We start from the raw sequence: 24,841 nt of genomic DNA on the forward strand, positions 1-24,841 counted from the left end.
AACACCCCAAAGAGAATCTATGGGGTGTTGTCTGTGGGGCCATAGACAGTAGTACCATGGTCAGCAGACCAGTTCTTAGTAGTTGTGGTGGAAAAGGAAATCAGCAGATGGTTTAAAGTGCTCTAAAACCTCCCAGTAGACAGCTGTGTTGACTTTGGGCTTGGTAAAACACAGTGGACCAGGACCAGCAGAGGACATGGTGCCCCAAACCATCACTGACTGTGGGAACTTCACACTGGACTTCAAGAAACTTGGATTCTGTACTTCTCCACTCCTTCGCCAGAACCTTGGACTCTGATTTCCAAAAAATGCAAATTTTACTTTTCTTGTGAACCAGACCCAGATAAGCAGCAGAATACGAATATAATGGTTTTTGAATATGATCCCAGAACCTCCTGTTAAAAAAAAAAAAATCTTTTCTGTCACTAATCCTTTATGTTATAAGTGTTTTGGGCACTGAAGACAGGAGTTTGCAAAGTTTAAAAAGGTTAATCAACAATATATAAACTACAAAAATAACAACACTCAGTCAACATCAGCATTTTTTTTTTATTTATAATTTTTTTCCAAAAGCGTGTAAAAAAATTTCTCCAACACAATTAAAAACAGAAAGAAAATGCACCAAATGATTGTGTACATGTGAAGAAAGGGGGCACTTACATTTTAAAACGTCATCGCCCTACATGACAACTGAGCTTTGAAGGAGAGATGGAAAAACAGAAGGGGTGGGGGAGACTGCAAACAGTCCAAACATGCTTTTTTTGTAAGGCCACCTCAACCCACAGGTCAAGTGTGGAATAAAGAAGAAAGTTTAAAAAAAAAAAAATGCACACATTTTACACGTCCGAACCACAGCGCCGCTGACAAACAAGTCCAATGACGTTTTGCACAAAAAAAATAACTGAACAAGTAAAAATGTACCTTCTTTGATGTTAAAATTTAAAATTTACAATTCAGACTTTGCACATGTACCTCAGCAGACAGGATTAAGAAAAAGACATTTTCTAAATACAACAACCTTGATTTTACAGCATTCTCAGTGATCCAGTGACTCATTTAAAAAGGAAAATGCTAAAAACAGCATCACCATCATCAGACACACAGCAGGAGTGTACGAGTTGTACATAACATTTGGGTTTACAGGTGAGTGGAGTGGAAGGACTGCAGCACTCCAGGATGAGCAGGTCTACATTTGAAATGCTTAGGGGATCTGTTTGTACAGATCTCCACACTCAAATATTGAGTCAGCTGTTAATTTCTAGGGCTTTTCTAAAAAAAAAAAAAAAAAAAAAAAAAAATTCAAATATCAATCTGTGAAGCTGAGCCTTCTTATTCTTCACAGCACATTTAAATTCACAGTAAACCATCACTGACAAAAAAAAAAAAAAAAAAAAAAAATCATTCAGACGTCAGTCAAGTCTACGTGGTGTTTGGACAATTTTTTTTTAATGGCTTTACACTCACTTTTACAATGGTGTTTTAGGGCCACATTGAGGTTTTTTTTTTTAGACTTCAAGAATAAAGTAATAATATTATGAGAATAAAGTCATAATTTTATGAGAAAAGACTCGCCCTCTGGAAGAGACAAATTTTCTTGCATATTTTCTCATAAAATTGCGTCTTTATTCTCGTAAAATTACAAGTTTATTCTCATAATATTACAATTTTATTCTCGTAATATTATGACTTCACTCTCATAATTGTATGACTTTATTCTCGAAGTCTAAAAAAACAAAAAACCAAAAACAAAACCCTCCTCAAAAACTCTAAAACACCGTCGTACACTTTTTGTGTAGAATGAAATATACACTGTCTCAGATGTTGCATGAAATAAAAGTGTCAGCAGCGCATCAGTGGCACTACAGATCAAGGCAATTTAATTATTCAAAATATTTGAATAAAGGTTAAGACATTTATGGGGGTGGGGGTCCCTTCCTCTTACACGCAACACTACTTTAACACATTTCCCAGCAGGGGGCGCTCTTCCCTTATTTTTGCATGCAGCATGCAGGAACACATTAAAGCCTCCATCTGTACAGACTGTATGTTCTATATATTAAATAGGTCCAGGTGTTGAGACGTATTACGCTGTAAGAGCAGGAAGGCATTTAGTGGGGTTGGCGTACATACCAGAATAAAATGCATCAATCAATATTCCACCAAATATGGGGGGGGGGTGAGCTCTTGTTATATATCTGACACGACAAGTAATGGATGTTTACAGACAATGCGTCAGCATCCTTGTGATTTCCCAGGATCCTCTGTGGGTTCATGTGAAAGCGTGCAGGACAGTGGGGTGGTTTCACTAATCACAAACTACAGCTCTATGCACAGACCGTATACAGAACACAGTGTCGGGAATCCATCAATATTTCAAGCATAAAAGCAAAGAGAGGATCAACAAATGGCATAACGACGATCAAATCCAAACACAAGTGGTTCTAAAAATAATAATAATAATAAAACACAGCTACAAAGTGAGTTGTTACCCATAAATGGAATCAGACACAAAAGGACAATGCAGTCATAAGGCGATGAGTCGGTCACACCGGTACGCTGCAGAAACCCAACTGGCTTTTTAATTTTTTTTTTTTAACTGACTACTTTTTAAAAAAACTGACAAACGATACGAAAACTGAGGAGGAGGTTAGCTGTTGCTGACGTGCCGTTTACAGTATTCTGCACCCTGTTTTATCCTCAAACATGAAACCTGACTTACTGGCAAAAGTCTTTATTTTGAGGAGGATTATTTTGAAGGTTTTATGAGTCAAAATGTGTCTCCGTAAAGTCCAACTCAAGTGAAACTGCAGGCGTTTGTCCCCCTGCTACAGCATACAGATTTTATGTGCGGTCAAGATGTCTGATTTCTTTCACCAGAACCAAAACATAATCACAACCTGAAATGGAGTTTTACATTTAGCTTTCAAGATACGACGACAGTCGACTCTGAGTCACCAAACCTGTGCATATCTGCTCTCATCGGTGAGGATTAACACTCATCACACAAATATACAGTAAGCTGCTTTTGTTGTTATTTTGATCTTTCTGAGCTCAACATGAGGTGCTGTTAAGTGTCTCATGCAGAGACGTCTACACCACTTAGTCACATTTTCAACTCTGTAATTGAATTTCATCACGTTTTGTACGAGGTGATGCCTTTATACCAATCAGTTTGTATATTTGTACATAATGAAATCATTTCTGTTTGTAGAAATTCAAATTTCACAATATTTTCATGAATTAATTCAGTAATTAACAATATAAAATGTCAAAAAACTAACAAAAAATACTAGAGTGATAATGTCACAGATTCCTAGAATCCAAACTCGGACAAAGATAAGCGGCAGAAAAATGAATGAGTGAAATTTATTTTGTTCTTCGAGAGTCCAACATCAAAGGTCATTTGATTCATGTTTTTCATTATATAACATAGTCATAAAAAGGTGCAAATCCTCAAACATCAAAGTTGGAACCCATCACAGTTTGTTAAACAAGTGTTTGTGCAGCGTAGTTGTCTTAAGTGATGCTTGATGATTAATCAATTTAGACTTTTGCACGTTTTGCTCTGCTAAATTAGCTACTAAACAGCACACCACATTTGCCGCATGCTTTTCCGCCGATAAAAGCACATTTTAAATTCCTTTAGCAGACTAGCTAATTAGCTGTAGCACTTCCAGCTTAATGTAAAATTGCTTCGGTTGGATATTAAACGGTCTTGTCGTTATTCCACAGCAGCAGCGTAATGTGTAACACAATAACGCTGCAAGCAGGTCTGTGTCTCCGTGCCGCCACGTGTCCACCGGCTCAGCTATTAATTAAACAGACGTTATCAACTCAGAGGCTAAACAACCAACTCTCACTCGCACGAACATCGGAGATTTTTTTTTTCTCCCTTTCAGTGATAACAGAATTACAATAAATAAGAACATTAGAAGAGTTTAACTGTAAAAAAGGAGGATTTCAGCTGAACTTTAAAAACATTTAAAGACGACGGTCTGAAAATTGACCTGAGCGTGCGCTCGACTGTAAGTTATCGATATATTGTAACCCTTTGATTGACATTTTTGCCTGAGCAATTCGTTTTCTTATTTACAAAAAAGAAAGGCTGCAACTTAAAAAATTCTTTAAAACAAACAAAAAGAGGTAATTATAACTATATTATCAATTCTAGAGAAGGCTTTTGGTCACAATCAACTACCGATCCTAAAGAGGATATTGGAGAAGAAAAAAAAACTAAGAAAATACAAGTAGACAAAATCTAATGTCTAACTCATAACCCACCCCCAAACCAAAAAAAAAAAAAGATTTTACGAAGCACAGACTATGACCAGTCGCTCATTTCCTGTATCTGTTCTGATGGCAACAGAAAGCGGGTCAGCGTGTGGGAGCTTTCAGAGTGCCCCGGTGAATGTGACGAACTGGGAGGTGCAGGCGCGATTATGCTGTCTTTGTTAGATCTGTCTCCTTGGAGGACCAAAGCTCCTTGTGCTGTTTGCGTCCGAAACCCTCGTCGTAGTTGCCTTTGCTTTTGAACAGCTGCTGGAAGTGAGGTTTGCAGTAAAATTCACCTTGGAGAGCCGCAAAGCTGCCGAGGCTGTCGGAGCGGCGGAACAGAAAACAGTCAAATACAAACAAATCCAGTCGGCATCAACAAACAAAAAGAGCGAACTGCTCATGCTCACCTGAGTTTGGCGTTACAGTGCTTGCAGCAGAAACACGTTGAGTGGAAGATGAGGTTGTTGGCGACCAGTCTCTCCATGGGGTAGACCGTCTTATCACATGAGGAACACACTTCCTTCTGAGTCTTAAAGCTGAAGGACTGGACACATAAAAACAGTACACCCATTTCACCATCACACAAACAGAAAGTGAGCGATTTCAGGCGACATATTTGAAAAGCGAACGTAAGCAGGGCAAGACAAGCACAATGAATGTGGGAGGTGAGAAACATGTTTACCTTGGAGCGTTGCACAGGTTTCTCCTCACTGGTGTTTCTGGTATCCTAATAAACCAAAGAACACATCATGTACATTTTGTTTGCACAATATTTAAATGTGTGTGAGCACTTCATGAGGGAAAAAAATATGCACTTTTTTACTGTCAGATTACAAGAAGTAGAACAACTTGACCGGAACACATTCTGCACAGTACTCTAATCACCTGCACCAGTACTGTCAGTCTGATCTCTCTCTGTCTCCACCCTGTTTCTGTTCACTCCATCTGTCTCTTTGCACCCCTGAGAGAGGATCAGGTGCCTTCTGTCTGGTCATGTGAGCAGAGCTGTGGAACCTCAAAGAGCTCAGAACCTGCTACCATCTACTTAAACTCAAACATCATTAGCAGGAGCAAGTTACTGAATATTTCTGCACAATGGAGGAATTTCTGCACTTTGGAGGAACGCCAAGTTGACAGGTGCAAATGAAAAGATTAGAAAAACAGAATGGCCCCAACGCTGCAGAATGTTAAATGACTGCAGTCGGTCCCTGGTTCCATCTTTAAGCAGAGCCAACAGGTAGTTCAAGTGGGTCACATAGGGTCCTTTGGATGCTTCCACAGTTCCTGGTCTGTGTGTAGCCTGTGGTTAGGCAGGCAAAAGTGCAAGGTAGACTTTGGTAAAATCCTGTTATGTAAGGCAGCTGGCTGGAGCTGAAGTAACAGGAGGATCTCCTGTTCTTTCCAATAAGAGCTGCATCAGATGCATCTGCTGGTCTATTACTCAACTACAGACAATACAAAAAGCCCTCTGACACCCCCCCCCCCTCTTTTTTTTTTTTTGGAAACACTGAAAGTGAAAATACATATCCAGACAGTGATGGTGTCAGCTGATGCTGAGGTGGGGTCGGGGCGAGGTATTGCCATTCCTGTGTAAATCAATGCTACATTTATCTTATTACTGGAACTCTTCGCCTGCTTTGACACTAAACAAACGAGGGACGAACACATAAAAAAAGACACGGCACTGCTCCTCAACTCAATTGTATGAACACCGTTCTTCTTTTTCATGCATCCAAACCATATCACGTACATTTAGAACAATTATTATCTTCACGGCACAGCCCTCCTCTTGAAGCTCGGCTTACGTGTTCTAGGTCAGCAAAGAATTTCTTCAAAATAAGATGTGAAATTTCACCTACAGGTACATGGGATCTGATTGAGCTCCAGTGGGTGGTGTACAGAGGCAAACGTACCAAAATGATCACTGTATGTACACACATGCACCCAACATGATGCTTACAAGCTGCTGCTGCTGCTGTACAACCAACACAGCTTTGAACACTGAAAAGTCATATCTGAATGTGCAAACGTCAAATATTATTTAATGGCGCAGGTCCACATCAGTGGGATGCAGTAAAAGCATGAAAATGGGGTTAATAAGGGCTTCTTCACTTCTTACCTCACTGCAACCAAAAAAAAGGAGAAGTTGCAGTGTAGAAATGTCGATATGACAAAGAAGCTGGAATAGGTTTTTTTTTGCAGCAGCAGCAGAATAATTAACCAAGTTAGGGGGTAGGCATACAATTGAAACACAGATATCCAGGAAGAGCCAGATGAGCGTGTGCCATCTTCTTTTACCTTATATGTACATGAGTCTCATTGGCCAGACATGGCAGGAAGTTGTTCTGACACATGTGGCTTCCTCCGTCTTGCACAGTCTCAACAGGGACTGCAACAAAGCCTGAATTTGCCAGTCCCATTAAACAACTGGTAAAGAGGCATTTGCAGGATTGTTTATGAATAAACCACAAGATCAGAGTAAAATAAATTTAAATAAAGCAAGTAGAGACACAGAACAACTCACTGTGTGGGACAGTGAGAAATGTGTAAGAAACAAAAGTGTTCAGAAGGACTGCATGGCTGTAATTAAGACTGCCATAGCAAGCACCTGACAGCATGCAAGAGGCTGCAGCCAACACTGGAGGATATTGACAAAGGAATGACAAACACCACACACCAATATGTTGAAAGAGCATTGCAAGACACTCTACTCACAGTACTCATTTCAATTTTAAATGAGCTGCGCAGCTTTATCTGTGCATCCTTTTACTGTCACAATCCTGTTGTGTTTTTCCACAAAGGTACAGACCATTTAAGTGATGGCAAAAATTTAGAAAGAGTCTATTTTATCAGATGAAACAGGGTGGCATCTGCCACTACTGAAAGGAGCTGGTCTGCAACTGTACCCAGACCATTGGGGCGACTAGACCAAAAGTAGGTGTATCCACCCACAGAGATCTGGTCAGTTAAAGGTCTTCGTACTTCAGACAGTGAAGCCACAGCAACCTGGTGTTTTACAAGATCCCTCGACAGCACTGGAAGTCGGTCATCCTTATATAGAAGAAGGATGTTCCAGGTGCCCACCCACATGAACCACCTTAAGTTCGACCCTGGGCACTGCCAGGCAGTGGATGACCCCTCAGCACTGGACTAGTTGCCATACTCCAAAGATTAGACCACTGGTGCACCCCTGTGGTTTCTTCTTATCCAGAGATAGGCTCCAAAGATCTTTTCCCAATCACAATTTCCACAACAGCTAGCTATCAGGAATAGTGGACAGAAATGTCTGGACACAACTGCAGGACTCAACAACGTAGCTTTGGTTCGCAAAGGCGTTTACTGAAGGATTCAGTGGGGTCTGGTACACGGCAAGGAAGTCCAAAACAAGCAAAAAAAATCAAAAACATCAGGCTTAAGGCGTGGTCAATACAAACAGGCAGGTGGTCGAAACACAACGTGGTAGCAGGACTAGGAGACATGAATACAAGGCTGGAAGCGAAGGCACAAGGCGCAACGATCTGGCGAAGGAGTAGTGCCACCAGTAGGACATAAATCCACCCAGGTGATGAGATGCAGATTAGAAACAGGTCTATGGAAAGATCCAGAAATGGGTGTGGCCAAAACCGAGTGCAACGCCCACCACCAAGCATCAAGAGACACAGACAAGAGAGATAGGGACAGAAAAAGAGCAGGCAGGAAAAAACCAGCACAGAGAAACCCATAAAAACCTAAAGCACAGGTACAAATCATGACAGGACCCCCCTCTAAGGGCCGACCCCTGACGGCCCAGGGGAACAGGGTGCTGAGCATGAAAGTCGCAATAAGGACCGGGTCCAGAATGAAACGGGAGGGGATCCAGGACCGTTCTTCAGGCCCATACCCCTCCCAGTCCACCAGGTACTGCACCCCCTCCCACGCCGCCAAGACCCCAGGAGGCGCCGAACAGAGAAGACCGGCCCACCACCCACAAATCGGGCGGAAGGCGGTTGAACGGCAGGAGGGCACAAAGGGCTAGTGTGGACAGGCTTCACATGGCTGACGTGGAAGGTGGGGTGCACCTTCATGGACCCGGGCAAAAGCAGACGGACCGAAACAGGGTTATAATCACTTTAGCGATGGGGAATGGACCAACAAACCTGGGAGTGAGCTTCCTGGGGAGGCCCACGGATGGACAGGTGGCGAGTGGAGAGCCAGACTTTCTGACCTGGGGTGTAGGCAGGTGCCGGAGACCCTCTTCCTATGGCTGCGGTCTTATAGGCCATAGACGAACGTTTGCAGGCCCGACGAGCCCACTCCCAGGTTCGCCGGCAGCGAAGGATGAGGGACAAAGGCAGAGGGCACCCGGGAGGTCAAGTCTGGGGAGGAAACAAAGACGGCTGAAAACCCATGTGACACATGAAATGGGGAGTAGCCTGTGGATGCAGATGGTAAGCAGTTATGCGCTAGCTCAATCCACACTAACTGTGAGGCCCAGGTGGCCGGATGCTGAGAAGCCAGGATACGCAGGCCCTTTTCCAACTCTTGATTAACTCTTTCAGTTTGGCCGTTGGCTTGTGGGTGGTGTCCCGAGGTTAGGCTGGAGGTGACCCCCAGCAGGTGACAGAACTCTTTCCAGAACTGAGAGACAAACTGAGGCCCTCGATCCGAGACTATGTCCTGTGGGATACCATGCAGCCTAAAAACAGTCAAAAAACCTCAGCAGTCCCTTTGGCGGTAGGTAGTCCTGGCAAGGGTACGAAATGGGCCATTTTAGAGAGACGATCCACAACCGGTAATATTACTGTGTACCCCTTAGAGGGCGGGAGTCCTGTGACAAAGTCAGTGGAAATATGAGACCAAGGTCTCGCTGGAATGGGCAAAGGGCAGTAATTTACCGGATTGTGAGTGTGTGGAGGATTTATGCATAGCACAGGTCTGGCAGGCCTTGACGTAATCGGTGATATCAGAACGCAGGCAGGGCACCCAAAACCTCTCCTGAACAATGTGCAAAGTATTTTTGATACCTGGGTGGCAGGCAAACCGGCTATCTTGTCCCCAGCGTATAACTTCCCCTCTTAGGGACGCAGGTACAAATAGTTTCCCTTTAGGGCACCCTAGAGGAACGGGTACGTCATGTGCAGCCGAACGAACCTAGACTCAATATCCCAGGTGATGGCAGCAACAAAACAAGACTCTGGAAGGACTGTACCAGGCTCTGACGGAGCAACTGAAGGATCCCCTTGTCGGGAGAGTGCGTCCGGTTTGCCGTTTTTGGATCCAGGGCGGTATGACAGTACAAAATTAAAACGGCTAAAAAAAATAGCCCAACGAGCCTGCCTGGAATTTAACCATTTAGCTGAGCGCAAATACTCTAAATTTTTGTGATCAGTCCATACCAAGAATGGCACTTGTGCCCCCTCAAGCCAATGGCGCCACTCCTCCAGGGCCACTTTAACCGCCAGCAGTTCTCGGTCACCTATGCTATAATTTCGTTTTGCAGGAGATAATTGTTTAGACAGAAAAGTGCTCGGGTGTAATTTCTTGTCTGATGGGTCATATTGGGACAGGATCGCTCCAACACCTATGTCAGAAGCGGCAACCTCAACCACAAACTGTCAGGCGGGGTCAGGAAGGAGTAGTACAGGGGCTGCTGTAAAGCGATTCTTTAGGACCTGAAAAGCCTCATCACACTCAGGGGTCCAATTAAAAGCCCGGAGGGATGAGGTGACATTGTGCAGTGGTGCGGCTATGGAACTGAAATTACGGATAAATTTACGGTAAAAATTAGCGAATCCAAGAAATCTCTGGACCTCCTTTCGGGTCTTACGGGTAGCCCAATCGTGAACAGCTGCCACCTTCCCTGGATCCATCCGAATCTCCCCCCTTTGAAATCACGAACCCTAAGAACGACACCGTGGATCTATGGAATTCACACTTTTCAGCTTTTACAAATAGGTGATTGCGTAATAGGGTTTCCAGAACCGAGCGAACATGCCGCACGTGAGTTTCTTCATCTGGAGGAAAAAATCAGAATATCGTCCAGATAACAAACACAAACTTATTCAGATACTCGCGCAAGACATCATTAACCAAATTCTGAAACACTGCAGGTGCGTTAGTTAACCCGAAGGGCATGACAAGGTACTCATAGTGGCCTGTGGGGGTATTGAATGCCGTTTTCCATTCATCCCCTTGCTTAATACGCACTAAATGGTACAAGAAGTAGATGTTATGACTGATTTAGTGGAACTGATTAGGCATCGACCTGTGCAGTCGGGTCCCCAGGAACTAATTTGTCCCGCGGACCAATTTAATTGAGGACAATGCCTCTTTAACCAGGGATGCCCCAAAATAGCCGAGTAAGTCATTTTATCAAACACGTGAAACGTATCATCTCAGAGTGATTTTCTGCGATAATCAACAGAACTGACTCAGTACAATGAGTGATATGACTGAGCTCACGGCCGTCCACAGCATGCATCACCAGAGGATGAGGGAGACAGTTTAACTTAAGATGTACGAACCTGGCGAAAGAAGATTGCATCAAATTAGCGTCTGAGCCAGAATCAATAAACACTGGCACCATACAGGATGAACGCTCTGAGACAAACCTGGCTGTGATTACGTTTTGAGGAGTTACTGAAGAAATGGAATACTGACTCACCCGCAGTACCGGTTGTGACCGCGCGAGGGCACCCCTGGATTGACACTCAGTGACCACATGTCCAGCCCGCCCACAGTAAAAACAAAGACCCAGATCTTTGCGTCACTGCCGTTCCTTAGCAGTTAGCCGGGTGCATTCCGATTGTGTGGGCTCTTCTGTGGAAAGACGTGGAGGGCTGCAGCCAGGGGGAAGAGCCCCGGTGTGGCGAGCAGGAGCCATCGCGGTGCGCTGAGTCGGGAGGTGTACGTTGTGTTGAGACGTGCGGATGGCGAGTGCAATGAGTTCGTCCAAATCTTCCGGAAGGTTAATGGCAACAAGTTTGTTCTGGATCTGGTCGGAGAGCCCGCAGAAAAACACATCCTGGAGCACCGCCGAGTTCCATTCACTCTTTACTGCCAGGATGCGGAAGTCGATGGCGTAGTCAGCGACTCGTCTGCTTCCCTGCCGGAGCCGCATGAGGGAACGGGCTGCCTCCCATCCCTGCGATGCGTGCTGAAAAACCTGGAGTAAAGCAGTCTTGAACGCCAGGAGGGAGTCGCACGCCGGTGACTGAGTGCTCCACTCTGCCGAGGCCCATGCTGCCGCCCAGCCGGTTAGGTGAGTAATGATGAATGCTATCTTCGTCCGATCGGATGGAAACATTGTTGACATTAACTCAAAATGTTCATATTGGGTGAGAAAAGGTGTAGCATCTCCGGATTCCCCGGAGAAACGCTAAGGTCGAGACAGCTGATTACAAAAAACTGGAGCAGCTGTAGGTATCGGTGGGGCAGCACTCGCTCCCGGAAGTGGTTGGTTTTTAATGGTGGGGAGCGAGTTAGAGGAGGCCTGATGTGTCACAGCAGCTACAAGCTGATCGATCTGTGAGCTTACAGAGGTCATGAAAGCGTCTTGCCGTTTAGTGAGGTCGCAGATGCCAGAACAAAGGTCTCTGAGGCGATCTTCCTGTTCTGCTAGCTGGCGGCTATGATCACGAACCGCTAGCTGGTATGTGTTTGAGTCCGCTGTGTCCACTGTTGGCTAGATCGTTCTATCAGGAATAGTGGACAGAAATGTCTGGACACAATTGCAGGACTCAACAACGTAGCTTTGGTTCGCAAAGGCGTTTACTGAAGGATTCAGTGGGGTCAGGTACAAGGCAAGGCAGTCCAAAACAAGCAAACAAATCAAAAACATCAGGCTTAAGGCGTGGTCAATGCAAACAGGCAGGTGGTCGAAACACAACGTGGTAGCAGGACTAGGAGACATGAATACAAGGCTGGAAGCGAAGGCACAAGGCGCAACGATCTGGCGAAGGAGTAGTGCCACCAGTGGGACATAAATCCACCCAGGTGATGAGATGCAGATTACAAACAGGTGTATGGAAAGATCCAGAAACGGGTGTGGCCAAAACCGAGTGCAACGCCCACCACCAAGCACCAAGAGACACAGACAAGAGAGATAGGGACAGAAAAAGAGCAGGCAGGAAAAAACCCAGCACCGAGAAACCCATAAAAACCTAAAGCACAGGTACAAATCATGACACTAGCAGCCACTGTCAACGCACACTATGGCCATTATGAGAAGCGGAGACGCACTGTCACTCAAAGCAACCACGCCTATTTTTGCTCTAAAGTTGGACATTTTAATATGGACTTGAATAGGAAGCTGCTCTCTTTTTGGAGCCAGCCTCAAGTGGCCAGTCAAGGAACTGCAACTTGTTCTTCTTCTGGATGGGCTTCATCTGAGACCATTGAAGCTTACTGCTTGGATAAGCTGATACGGGTGTGCAAACAAAAAAGAAAAGTAATTAAAATCACCTAGAAAATCTCCAAAGGAGATACTGTTTAGAAAGCATATGAAGATGTTATGTGTCGGACGCAGCTCGGAGAACCGACCAGCGTTTGAAGGACCCAGTATGAAATAAGCAGAGCACGGTACAAAGGCTAACTGAATTTAATACATAACAGTGATAATATAATAACAAAAAGGTGCGGCCTGGCGTGGTGCGCTCCCAGCAGCGCTAACGGTCCGGAGCCAGAAGCTGTTTCGGACCCAAGGACCCCGCCGACACCCCCCAGGTGGCCGCAACAACCGAGTCTCAGGAAGTGTGCTGACAAGCGTGAGACCTCACCCCCTCCTCTTTCACAGACTGTGCATCAAACCTGGACGTTCTCAGCATCCGCTGTTGATGAGATGGCTCCCGAGACGACGATCTCACCCGTCTGGTCACAAGGTCGAGTCTCTGGCAAATACACACTGTGCACTCCAGTCTTAAATGCCAACATGTTCCAATCCATCCAGATGCACCACAGCTGTGAGTCCTGACGAGTCGCAGGTGATCAGGGTGAGGTCCTGACAGCCTCAGCAACACAGCCACTCAGTCCCAAACGCAAGCCACCTGGGAGGAAAACCAAAAAACAGAAACAAACCGGCAGCCAGGCCCCCCCAGCCATATAACAGAAGATGTAATTTTACTGTTATTACAGTGCCGTCAAAGACAAACGGGCACTAAATCTAAAAGCCAGAGGCCTCTTTTCTATTGCTTACATGAGATGTCTGAAAGGATGAATACAGCTATGAAACGGTACTGAAATAAATCATACAAATATTATAAAGGTCAAAAGTCAATACGTTCAATAAGAATACAAATGGAAAGGCATACTGCCTTCTTCTCTTTGACGAACGCTTACAACAAAACAACCCCAGTACATCTCACTTAACTGTGACTCAACTGACACTAAACACACATTGTCACCATTCTTTGAAACAGACCATACAAGGAACGGCAGGCAGTATGTTAACAAATGTCAACCCTCAATAATTCCAAGAAGTCTCAGACTCAAAAAGTAAAGAAATGTGGACAAACATAACTACGACTGCAGGAACACAGCAACTTTAATCGGAATGCACAACATGTTCTAATCAAAGAATGTTTCATGCTGTAACATGAATCTGGAGTTAAATATTTTTGCAGAAAGCATCTTGCATTTTGTTTTTTTTGCACCCGTCCCACAGGCCATGGCAAAGATCCCACAGCAGAAACAGCTGCTGCAGGGATGGAACATAATCACCCGTCAAGCATCAGAAAGTGAGGTGGCACTGCCTTCTGGGAAGAAAGAAATCACTCAATGAAAATGTATGTAAATTTATAACCTCGACTTGTACTCCCTCTCTATTTGAGCTTTTTGATGCAGTGAAGGACTGATGGGACATTCTGCTGCACGACAAGTGCATTTCTTGTTTTTCACTTCCTGTCTGGCTGTGAGGATTTACATGAAATCTCGTAATGATAAACTCAACTCTAACAGACCTGAATGTAGACAGTCAAGTGATTAAAAACACTTTCAGTTTTTCCTCAGAGTTTTTGAATCCATTCTCAAAGTTACTAACAACTGCTGATTCTGGGAAACAGTAGCTTCCTGTTTGACATTTTCAAAGACAAGCATCTTGTGAGAAATATGCAGGTCTGTGAAAGCCACAAGGTTGACTGCATGTTCACTTTTCTGTAGTAGAATGTGACATTTTTTTCTTGCAGTTCCTTAAAGCTGTTGATCTGCTGTAAATTTCAGCCTGTTTCCTTTTTTGCACATTTCAATGAGCTGTTTGAAGGCACAGTTTAAACCACTGATCCTGATACCTGCTTTATGAAGTCATGAAATAACAAACCAAAGCAAAGTAAGTGTTGTGTGGGCCGCTGAAGAGGAGGTACTGCTGACCACCACCAGAGGGCACCCTACCTGAAGTGCGGGCTTCAGGCACGAGAGGGTGCTGCCGCCTCTTCAGGACAGTCAAACGTGGCAGCTGTCATTCATCAACCACTCCATAAAGCCAGATGACATCTCCACCTCGCTGCCGAGATATCTTCAAGCACGAGAGGGTGCTGCCGCCTCTTCAGGACAGTCAGACGTGTGCACATTCACAACAGTAAAGTGTTCTATTTTTGGCTCATTCATTGTCCATTCATTTACGCCCCCTGTTGTGGGTCCGTGTCACTACACTTTCCCAACAGGATATCTCGGCCAACGTCATGGATTCCGAGGGGCGTCAACCATCTGTTGGACAACCAATGGAAGAGCAGGGTGCACAGGCGCCTGCAGGAGGCGTGATGGGTGAGTTGCAGCAAATCCTCACCGCCTTTACTGCTTGGTTGGATCTGATGACCGAGCAGAATGTCATCCTCAACTGCAGGATGGAGGCTCTCACCGCGCAGGTGGAAGCACGCGCTCTGGGCGCTGCTGCAGCTCCTCCTCCTGCTGTCCTGGTGCCGAATATAGACGTTCCAATGGTCATTCAACGACCCCCCCACCATCCCCTGAAGCATACATAAGTCCCCCAGAGCCATAAGGAGGTTGTGTGGAGACGTTCGCTGACTTTTTAATGCAGTGTTCGCTCGTCTTTGCACAGCGTCCCGTGATGTATGCGTCAGACTCCAATAGGGTGGCTTATGTGACTAATTTGCTTCGAGGTGAGGCACGCGCTTGGGCTACGGCGCTTTGGGAGCAGAATTCACGGCTCCTAACCACTTATACTGGGTTTGTGAGGGAGTTCAGAACGGTTTTTGATCACCCTAACAGAGGCGAGACTGCTTCAACCGTGCTGCTGTCTATGAGACAGGGGCGTCGGAGCGCAGCTGAATATGCAGTCGACTTCCGCATCGCGGCTGCGAGGTCCGGCTGGAATACGACTGCACTCCACGCCGCCTTCATAAACGGACTGTCGTCGGTCCTGAAGGAGCACCTGGTGGCCAAGGATGAACTGCGGGATTTGGATGGACTTATCGATCTAGTCATACGATTAGACAATCGATTAGAAGAACGCCGTCGGGAGCGAGACGAAGGACGTGGCCGGGCATGCGCCGTCCCTCTCCCTTCTGGGTCCGAAAAGGTTCCACCCTCCCCACGCTCCACAGCCTCGGCGCTCCGTGTGGCAACAGCTCCCCCTGCTGACGATGCTATGGACACGAGCAGGGCTAAATTAGGAGTCTCTAACAGACAGAGGAGACTGGCCCGCGGGGAGTGCTTTATCTGCGGCTCAAGTGAGCATCAGCATAGAGACTGCCCCAAGCGGTTTAAACACCAACGCCTGCCCTTAGAAAAGGGGTTAAGGGTGGGCCAAGACATTCACGTGGGACATACACGTATTTCTACACGTCTCCCAGTTACGATCCTGAGTGGGGATCTAACCCTTCAAGCCCCAGCACTGGTGGACACAGGGTCAGAAGGGAATCTGCTGGACAGCAGATGGGCAAGGGGGGTAGGGGTCCCTCTGGTGGCGCTTCCTTTGCCACTGAAGGTGCGGGCACTAGATGGCACCCTTCTTCCTTTAATCACACACAAGACACAACCAGTAACTCTGGTGGTGTCTGGGAATCATCGGGAGGAGATCGAGTTTTTGTGACTCCTTCTACCTCCCGCGTGATTTTGGGCTTCCCGTGAATGGTAAAACACAATCCCCGGATTGATTGGCCGTCTGGGGTTGTGGCTCAGTGGAGCGAAACCTGCCACCGGGAGTGTTTAGGATCCTCGGTTCCCCCCGGTTTAATTGCTAATGAGGAGGTTAAAGTACCCCCCAATCTGACGGCGGTGCCTGAAGAGTACCACGATCTTGCTGACGTCTTCAGCAAAGATCTGGCACTCACTCTTCCCCCGCACCGTCCGTATGATTGCGCCATTGATTTGATCCCGGGCGTTGAGTACCCGTCCAGCCGACTGTACAACCTCTCACGTCCTGAGCGTGAATCAATGGAGACCTACATCCGGGACTCGTTAGCTGCCGGGCTGATCCGGAACTCCACCTCCCCGATGGGTGCAGGTTTCTTTTTGTGGGCAAGAAAAACGGCGGACTCTGTCCATGCATTGACTACAGAGGGCTGAACGAGATCACGGTTCGCAATTGATACTCTTTGCCCCTGTTGGATTCAGTGTTAACGCCCCTGCATGGAGCCCAAATTTTCACCAAACTAGATCTTAGGAATGCGTATCACCTGGTTCGGATCCGGAAAGGAGGCGAGTGGAAGATGGCATTTAACACCCCGTTAGGTCACTTTGAGTACCTGGTCATGCCGTTCGGCCTCCCGAATGCTCCCGCGACGTTCCAAGCTTTGGTTAATGGCGTCTTGCGGGACTTCCTGCACCGATTCGTCTTCGAATATCTGGACGATATACTCATCTTTTCCCCGGATCCTGAGACTCATGTCCAGCATGTACGCCAGGTCCTGCAGCGGTTGTTGGAGAACCGGCTGTTTGTGAAGGGCGAGAAGTGCGAGTTCCACCGCACTTCTTTGTCCTTCCTGGGGTTCATCATCTCCTCCAACTCCGTCGCCCCTGATCGGGCCAAGGTTGCGGCGGTGAGAGATTGGCCCCAACCCACAAGCGTAGAAAACTGCAACAGTTCCTCGGCTTTGCAAATTTCTACAGGAGGTTCATTAAGGGCTACAGTCAGGTTAGTAGTCCCCTGACAGCCCTGACCTCCCCAAAAGTCCCCTTCACCTGGTCGGATCGGTGCGAAGCCGCGTTTAGGGAGTTGATACGTCGGTTTTCGACTGCACCAGTTCTGGTGCAGCCCGATCCTTGCCGCCAGTTTGTGGATGAAGTGGACGCCTCTGACTCAGGGATAGGAGCCGTGCTATCCCAGAGCGGGAAGTCCGACAAGGTTCTTCACCCATGTGCCTACTTTTCTCGCAGGTTGACCCCAGCTGAACGGAACTGTGACGTGGGCAATCGGGAACTCCTTGCGGTGAAAGAGGCTCTTGAGGAGTGGAGACACCTGTTGGAGGGAGCTTCGGAGCCGTTCACGGTTTTCACAGACCATCGGAACCTGGAGTATATCAGGACCGCCAAGCGGCTGAACCCCAGGTAAGCCTGCTGGTCACTGTTTTTCGTGCGTTTTGACTTCCGGATCACCTATCGCCCCGGGACCAAGAACCAGAGATCGGATGCCTTGTCCCGGGTACACGAAGACGAAGTCAAAACAGGGCTGTTGGATCCACCGGAGCCCATCATACCTGAGTCCACTATCGTGGCCACCCTCACCTGGGACGTGGAGAAGACCGTCCGGGAGGCCCTGGCACTGAGCCCGGACCCAGGAACCAGTCCGAAGAACCGTTTGTATGTCCCACCAGAGGCCAGAGCTGCTGTCCTGGACTTCTGTCACGGTTCCAAGCTCTCCTGTCATCCGGGGGTGCGAAGGACTGTGGCAGTGGTCCGGCAGCGCTTCTGGTGGGCGTCTATGGAAGCCGACATCCGGGAATATATCCAGGCCTGTACCACCTGTACCAGGGGCAAGACGGACCATACCAAGAGTCAAGGACTTCTTCAACCGCACCCGGTGCCTCGTCGCCCCTGGTCCCACATCGGCCTGAATTTTGTCACGGGCGTCCCGCCGTCCCAGGGCATGACTACCATCCTCACGGTAGTGGACTGATTCTCCAAGGCGGCCCACTTCGTGGCCCTCCCGAAGCTCCCAACGGCCCAGGAAACCGCAGACCTCCTGGTCCACCACGTCGTCTGTCTGCATGGGATACCAACAGACATTGTCTCGGATTGTGGGCCCCAGTTCTCCTCTCAAGTCTGGAGGAGTTTCTGCAGAGAACTGGGGGCCACCGTGAGCCTCTCGTCCGGGTATCACCCACAGACGAATGGTCAGGCAGAGCGGGCTAACCAGGAACTGGAACAAGCCCTTCGTTGTGTAACATCCGCACACCCGACGGCCTGGGTTACCCACCTGGCTTGGATCGAGTACGCGCATAACAGCCAGGTGTCCTCTGCCACCGGCAACTCCCCGTTTGAGGTGTGTCTGGGGTACCAGCCCCCATTGTTTCCCGTGGTGGAGGGAGAGGTCGGTGTGCCCTTGGTCCAGGCCCATCTGCGCAGATGCCGTCGGGTGTGGCGCACCGCCCGTTCTGCCTTACTGAAAGTCCGGACGAGGGCTAAGACCCATGCAGACCGCCGGCACTCCCCGGCCCCTGCATACCAGCCAGGGCAGGAGGTGTGGCTTTCTACGAGGGACATCCCCCTCCAAGTGGACTCACCCAAACTAAAGGACAGGTACATCGGTCCGTTCAAGATTCTCAAAGTCCTCAGTCCAGCCGCAGTGAAGCTCCAGCTCCCAGCTTCACTGCGGGTCCACCCGGTTTTTCATGTTTCCAGGATCATGCCAAACCACACCTCACCCCTCTGTGCTCCAAGACCGGCGCCGCCTCCTGCCCGGATCATCGACAGGAGCTGGCTTGGACGGTCCGCCGGCTCCTGGACGTCCGTCGGAAGGGCCGGGGGTTCCAGTACTTGGTGGACTGGGAGGGGTATGGACCTGAGGAACGCTCCTGGGTGAAAAGGAACTTCATCCTGGACCCGGCCCTCCTGGCCGACTTCTACACTCGACACCCCGACAAGCCTGGTCGGGCTCCAGGAGGCGCCTGTTGAGGGGGGGGGGTCCTGTTGTGTGGGCCGCTGAAGAGGAGGTACTGCTGGCCACCACCAGAGGGCGCCCTGCCTGAAGTGCGGGCTTCAGGCACGAGAGGGTGCTGCCGCCTCTTCAGGACAGTCAGACGTGGCAGCTGTCAATCATCATCTCCAACAGCTGTCATTCATCAACCACTCCATAAAGTCGGATGACATCTCCATCTCGATGCCGAGATATCTTCAAGCCAAGAAGGTAATACCTCAGCCGTGATTGTGCCGTGCGCACATTATTTTCTCCATTCTTTGATATTGTTTCAGGAGTCTACTCGCTGTTGTTGCTCTGTCGGAGTATGGAGCGGTGACGAAGTGAAGGGCGTTCACTTGTCACACCGAACTACAGAGACAACCAGAGTTTAACTGTCAATAAAAGGTGGAGGTGTTCTTTCCCACTTTAAAAGGAGAAGTCTAACTGTTCTGACTGTGTTACTGGGTGTACAAACACACACCCTTGATTGTTTCTGCTTCCTGCCAGCAGTACCAGATCCGACAGCCGGAGACGGTGACCACCTGGGGAGTCGGGACTTGGCGGCTCCAGTATTCTCCGGGTTTGGTGGTGGTGGAAATCTTGTGGGTTCCGGCTCCTCTCTGGATGGACGTCTTCTATCCTCGAGCCTGGCAACACGTCACCTTTGTAGATTGACTACATACAAATTCTGTAATCGTCTGTATTTCGTTGTGCACATTCACAACAGTAAAGTGTTCTATTTTCGGCTCATTCATTGTACATTCATTTACGCCCCCTGTTGTGGGTCCGTGTCACTACACTTTCCCAACAGTAAGGATATGGAAATTCTATTTCTTTTTTCAGTTACATCAGTTACGTCACACAAATATCACCTTTGTAAAGCTTTGTAAAAACCCTGTAACTGTTAGAATGGCCTAAGCAGTGGGTCACCCCCCTGAGTCTGGTCTGCTTGAGGTTTCTTCCTCAATATCATCAGAGGAAGTTTTTCCCTACCACTGTTGCCCGTGTGCTTGTTCAAGGGGTTGGTGAGGTTAGACCTTGCTTGTGTGAAGTGCCTTGAGGCACTATATAAAATTAAATAAATCTAAAAATGCACACACATATATACATATATACGTATATATATATACGTATATATATATATATACATATATACGTATATATATATACATATACATATATACATATATACATATATACATATATACATATATACATATATACATATACATATATACATATACATATATACATATATACATATACATATATACATATATATATACATATATACATACATATATATATATACACACGTATACATACATACATATATATAGGCACGGTTGCTCAAACAGGCAGGAGGTCACGAACACAATGCAGCAGGCAGGACTATGAGAATGCAATGAACAGAGCTGGAGAGAAGGCACAAGGCGCATCAATCTGGCGAGGGACAAGAGCAGCAAGTGAGACTTATATTACACCTGAAACAGGTGTGCATGGAAAACACCAGAACAAGGGTTTGGCCAGAAAGAGAGAAATGCCCACCATCAAGCACAAAGAGACAGACAAGAGAGTTTGGGACGGAAAAAAAACAACAGAGCTTACACCAGACGAAAACAGTAACACAAATCAACTAAAACAGCATACCAAACAAAGACAAAAATCCAAATCCTGAGAGATATCAATCAATCAATCAATCAATCAATTTTTTTTATATAGCGCCAAATCACAACAAACAGTTGCCCCAAGGCGCTTTATATTGTAAGGCAAGGCCATACAATAATTATGTAAAACCCCAACGGTCAAAACGACCCCCTGTGAGCAAGCACTTGGCTACAGTGGGAAGGAAAAACTCCCTTTTAACAGGAAGAAACCTCCAGCAGAACCAGGCTCAGGGAGGGGCAGTCTTCTGCTGGGACTGGTTGGGGCTGAGGGAGAGAACCAGGAAAAAGACATGCTGTGGAGGGGAGCAGAGATCGATCACTAATGATTAAATGCAGAGTGGTGCATACAGAGCAAAAAGAGAAAGAAACAGTGCATCATGGGAACCCCCCAGCAGTCTACGTCTATAGCAGCATAACTAAGGGATGGTTCAGGGTCACCTGATCCAGCCCTAACTATAAGCTTTAGCAAAAAGGAAAGTTTTAAGCCTAATCTTAAAAGTAGAGAGGGTGTCTGTCTCCCTGATCTGAATTGGGAGCTGGTTCCACAGGAGAGGAGCCTGAAAGCTGAAGGCTCTGCCTCCCATTCTACTCTTACAAACCCTAGGAACTACAAGTAAGCCTGCAGTCTGAGAGCGAAGCGCTCTATTGGGGTGATATGGTACTACGAGGTCCCTAAGATAAGATGGGACCTGATTATTCAAAACCTTATAAGTAAGAAGAAGAATTTTAAATTCTATTCTAGAATTAACAGGAAGCCAATGAAGAGAGGCCAATATGGGTGAGATATGCTCTGTCCTTCTAGTCCCCGTCAGTACTCTAGCTGCAGCATTTTGAATTAACTGAAGGCTTTTTAGGGAACTTTTAGGACAACCTGATAATAATGAATTACAATAGTCCAGCCTAGAGGAAATAAATGCATGAATTAGTTTTTCAGCATCACTCTGAGACAAGACCTTTCTGATTTTAGAGATATTGCGTAAATGCAAAAAAGCAGTCCTACATATTTGTTTAATATGCGCTTTGAATGACATATCCTGATCAAAAATGACTCCAAGATTTCTCACAGTATTACTAGAGGTCAGGGTAATGCCATCCAGAGTAAGGATCTGGTTAGACACCATGTTTCTAAGATTTGTGGGGCCAAGTACAATAACTTCAGTTTTATCTGAGTTTAAAAGCAGGAAATTAGAAGTCATCCATGTCTTTATGTCTGTAAGACAATCCTGCAGTTTAGCTAATTGGTGTGTGTCCTCTGGCTTCATGGATAGATAAAGCTGGATATCATCTGCGTAACAATGAAAATTTAAGCAATACCGTCTAATAATACTGCCTAAGGGAAGCATGTATAAAGTGAATAAAATTGGTCCTAGCACAGAACCTTGTGGAACTCCATAATTAACTTTAGTCTGTGAAGAAGATTCCCCATTTACATGAACAAATTGTAATCTATTAGACAAATATGATTCAAACCACCGCAGTGCAGTGCCTTTAATACCTATGGCATGCTCTAATCTCTGTAATAAAATTTTATGGTCAACAGTATCAAAAGCAGCACTGAGGTCTAACAGAACAAGCACAGAGATGAGTCCACTGTCCGAGGCCATAAGAAGATCATTTGTAACCTTCACTAATGCTGTTTCTGTACTATGATGAATTCTAAAACCTGACTGAAACTCTTCAAATAGACCATTTCTCTGCAGATGATCAGTTAGCTGTTTTACAACTACCCTTTCAAGAATTTTTGAGAGAAAAGGAAGGTTGGAGATTGGCCTATAATTAGCTAAGATAGCTGGGTCAAGTGATGGCTTTTTAAGTAATGGTTTAATTACTGCCACCTTAAAAGCCTGTGGTACATAGCCAACTAACAAAGATAGATTGATCATATTTAAGATCGAAGCATTAAATAATGGTAGGGCTTCCTTGAGCAGCCTGGTAGGAATGGGGTCTAATAAACATGTTGATGGTTTGGATGAAGTAACTAATGAAAATAACTCAGACAGAACAATCGGAGAGAAAGAGTCTAACCAAATACCGGCATCACTGAAAGCAGCCAAAGATAACGATACGTCTTTGGGATGGTTATGAGTAATTTTTTCTCTAATAGTTAAAATTTTGTTAGCAAAGAAAGTCATGAAGTCATTACTAGTTAAAGTTAATGGAATACTCAGCTCAATAGAGCTCTGACTCTTTGTCAGCCTGGCTACAGTGCTGAAAAGAAACCTGGGGTTGTTCTTATTTTCTTCAAATAGTGATGAGTAGAAAGATGTCCTAGCTTTACGGAGGGCTTTTTTATAGAGCAACAGACTCTTTTTCCAGGCTAAGTGAAGATCTTCTAAATTAGTGAGACGCCATTTCCTCTCCAACTTACGGGTTATCTGCTTTAAGCTATGAGTTTGTGAGTTATACCACGGAGTCAGGCACTTCTGATTTAAAGCTCTCTTTTTTTAGAGGAGCTACAGCATCCAAAGTTGTCTTCAATGAGGATGTAAAACTATTGACGAGATACTCTATCTCACTTACAGAGTTTAGGTAGCTACTCTGCACTGTGTTGGTATATGGCATTAGAGAACATAAAGAAGGAATCATATCCTTAAACCTAGTTACAGCGCTTTCTGAAAGACTTCTAGTGTAATGAAACTTATTCCCCACTGCATGGGTAGTCCATCAGAGTAAATGTAAATGTTATTAAGAAATGATCAGACAGAAGGGAGTTTTCAGGGAATACTGTTAAGTCTTCTATTTCCATACCATAAGTCAGAACAAGATCTAAGATATGATTAAAGTGGTGGGTGGACTCATTTACTTTTTGAGCAAAGCCAATAGAGTCTAATAATAGATTAAATGCAGTGTTGAGGCTGTCATTCTCAGCATCTGTGTGGATGTTAAAATCGCCCACTATAATTATCTTATCTGAGCTAAGCACTAAGTCAGACAAAAGGTCTGAAAATTCACAGAGAAACTCACAGTAACGACCAGGTGGACGATAGATAATAACAAATAAAACTGGTTTTTGGGACTTCCAATTTGGATGGACAAGACTAAGAGACAAGCTTTCAAATGAATTAAAGCTCTGTCTGGGTTTTTGATTAATTAATAAGCTAGAATGGAAGATTGCTGCTAATCCTCCGCCCCGGCCCGTGCTACGAGCATTCTGACAGTTAGTGTGACTCGGGGGTGTTGACTCATTTAAACTAACATATTCATCCTGCTGTAACCAGGTTTCTGTAAGGCAGAATAAATCAATATGTTGATCAATTATTATATCATTTACCAACAGGGACTTAGAAGAGAGAGACCTAATGTTTAATAGACCACATTTAACTGTTTTAGTCTGTGGTGCAGTTGAAGGTGCTATATTATTTTTTCTTTTTGAATTTTTATGCTTAAATAGATTTTTGCTGGTTATTGGTAGTCTGGGAGCAGGCACCGTCTCTACGGGGATGGGGTAATGAGGGGATGGCAGGGGGAGAGAAGCTGCAGAGAGGTGTGTAAGACAACAACTCTGCTTCCTGGTCCCAACCCTGGATAGTCACAGTTTGGAGGATCCAAGAAAATTGGCCAGATTTCTAGAAATGAGAGCTGCTCCATCTAAAGTGGGATGGATGCCGTCTCTCCTAACAAGACCAGGTTTTCCCCAGAAGCTTTGCCAATTATCTATGAAGCCCACCTCATTTTTTGGACACCACTCAGACAGCCAGCAATTCAAGGAGAACATGCGGCTAAACATGTCACTCCCGGTCTGATTGGGGAGGGGCCCAGAGAAAATTACAGAGTCCGACATTGTTTTTGCAAAGTTACACACCGATTTAATGTTAATTTTAGTGACCTCCGATTGGCGTAACCGGGTGTC

At 46.0% G+C, this 24,841-nt stretch overlaps 1 protein-coding gene across 2 annotated transcripts in view; it reads right to left on the reverse strand.

The window, feature by feature from the left end:
- Positions 1 to 3,268: 3,268 nt before the first annotated feature.
- Positions 3,269 to 24,841, reverse strand: part of limd2 (LIM domain containing 2) — a 30,432-nt gene continuing 8,859 nt past the window's right edge. Inside the window, exons 2-5 of one of the 2 annotated variants that reach the window (XM_034190587.1) lie at positions 4,958 to 5,002; positions 4,683 to 4,819; positions 4,426 to 4,594; positions 3,269 to 4,388 (exon numbers count right to left, since the gene is read on the reverse strand). In XM_034190587.1, the coding sequence (XP_034046478.1) occupies positions 4,438 to 4,594; positions 4,683 to 4,819; positions 4,958 to 5,002 (339 nt within the window). In that variant the 3' untranslated portion in view covers positions 3,269 to 4,388; positions 4,426 to 4,437. Of the gene's footprint in view, positions 4,389 to 4,419; positions 4,595 to 4,682; positions 4,820 to 4,957; positions 5,003 to 24,841 lie in introns of both variants that reach the window. The other variant, XM_034190586.1, reaches the window with a different exon arrangement.

This window comes from Thalassophryne amazonica, chromosome 16 (genome assembly GCF_902500255.1).
Source record: "Thalassophryne amazonica chromosome 16, fThaAma1.1, whole genome shotgun sequence".
In the NCBI taxonomy this organism is placed as follows: Eukaryota; Metazoa; Chordata; class Actinopteri; order Batrachoidiformes; family Batrachoididae; genus Thalassophryne; species Thalassophryne amazonica.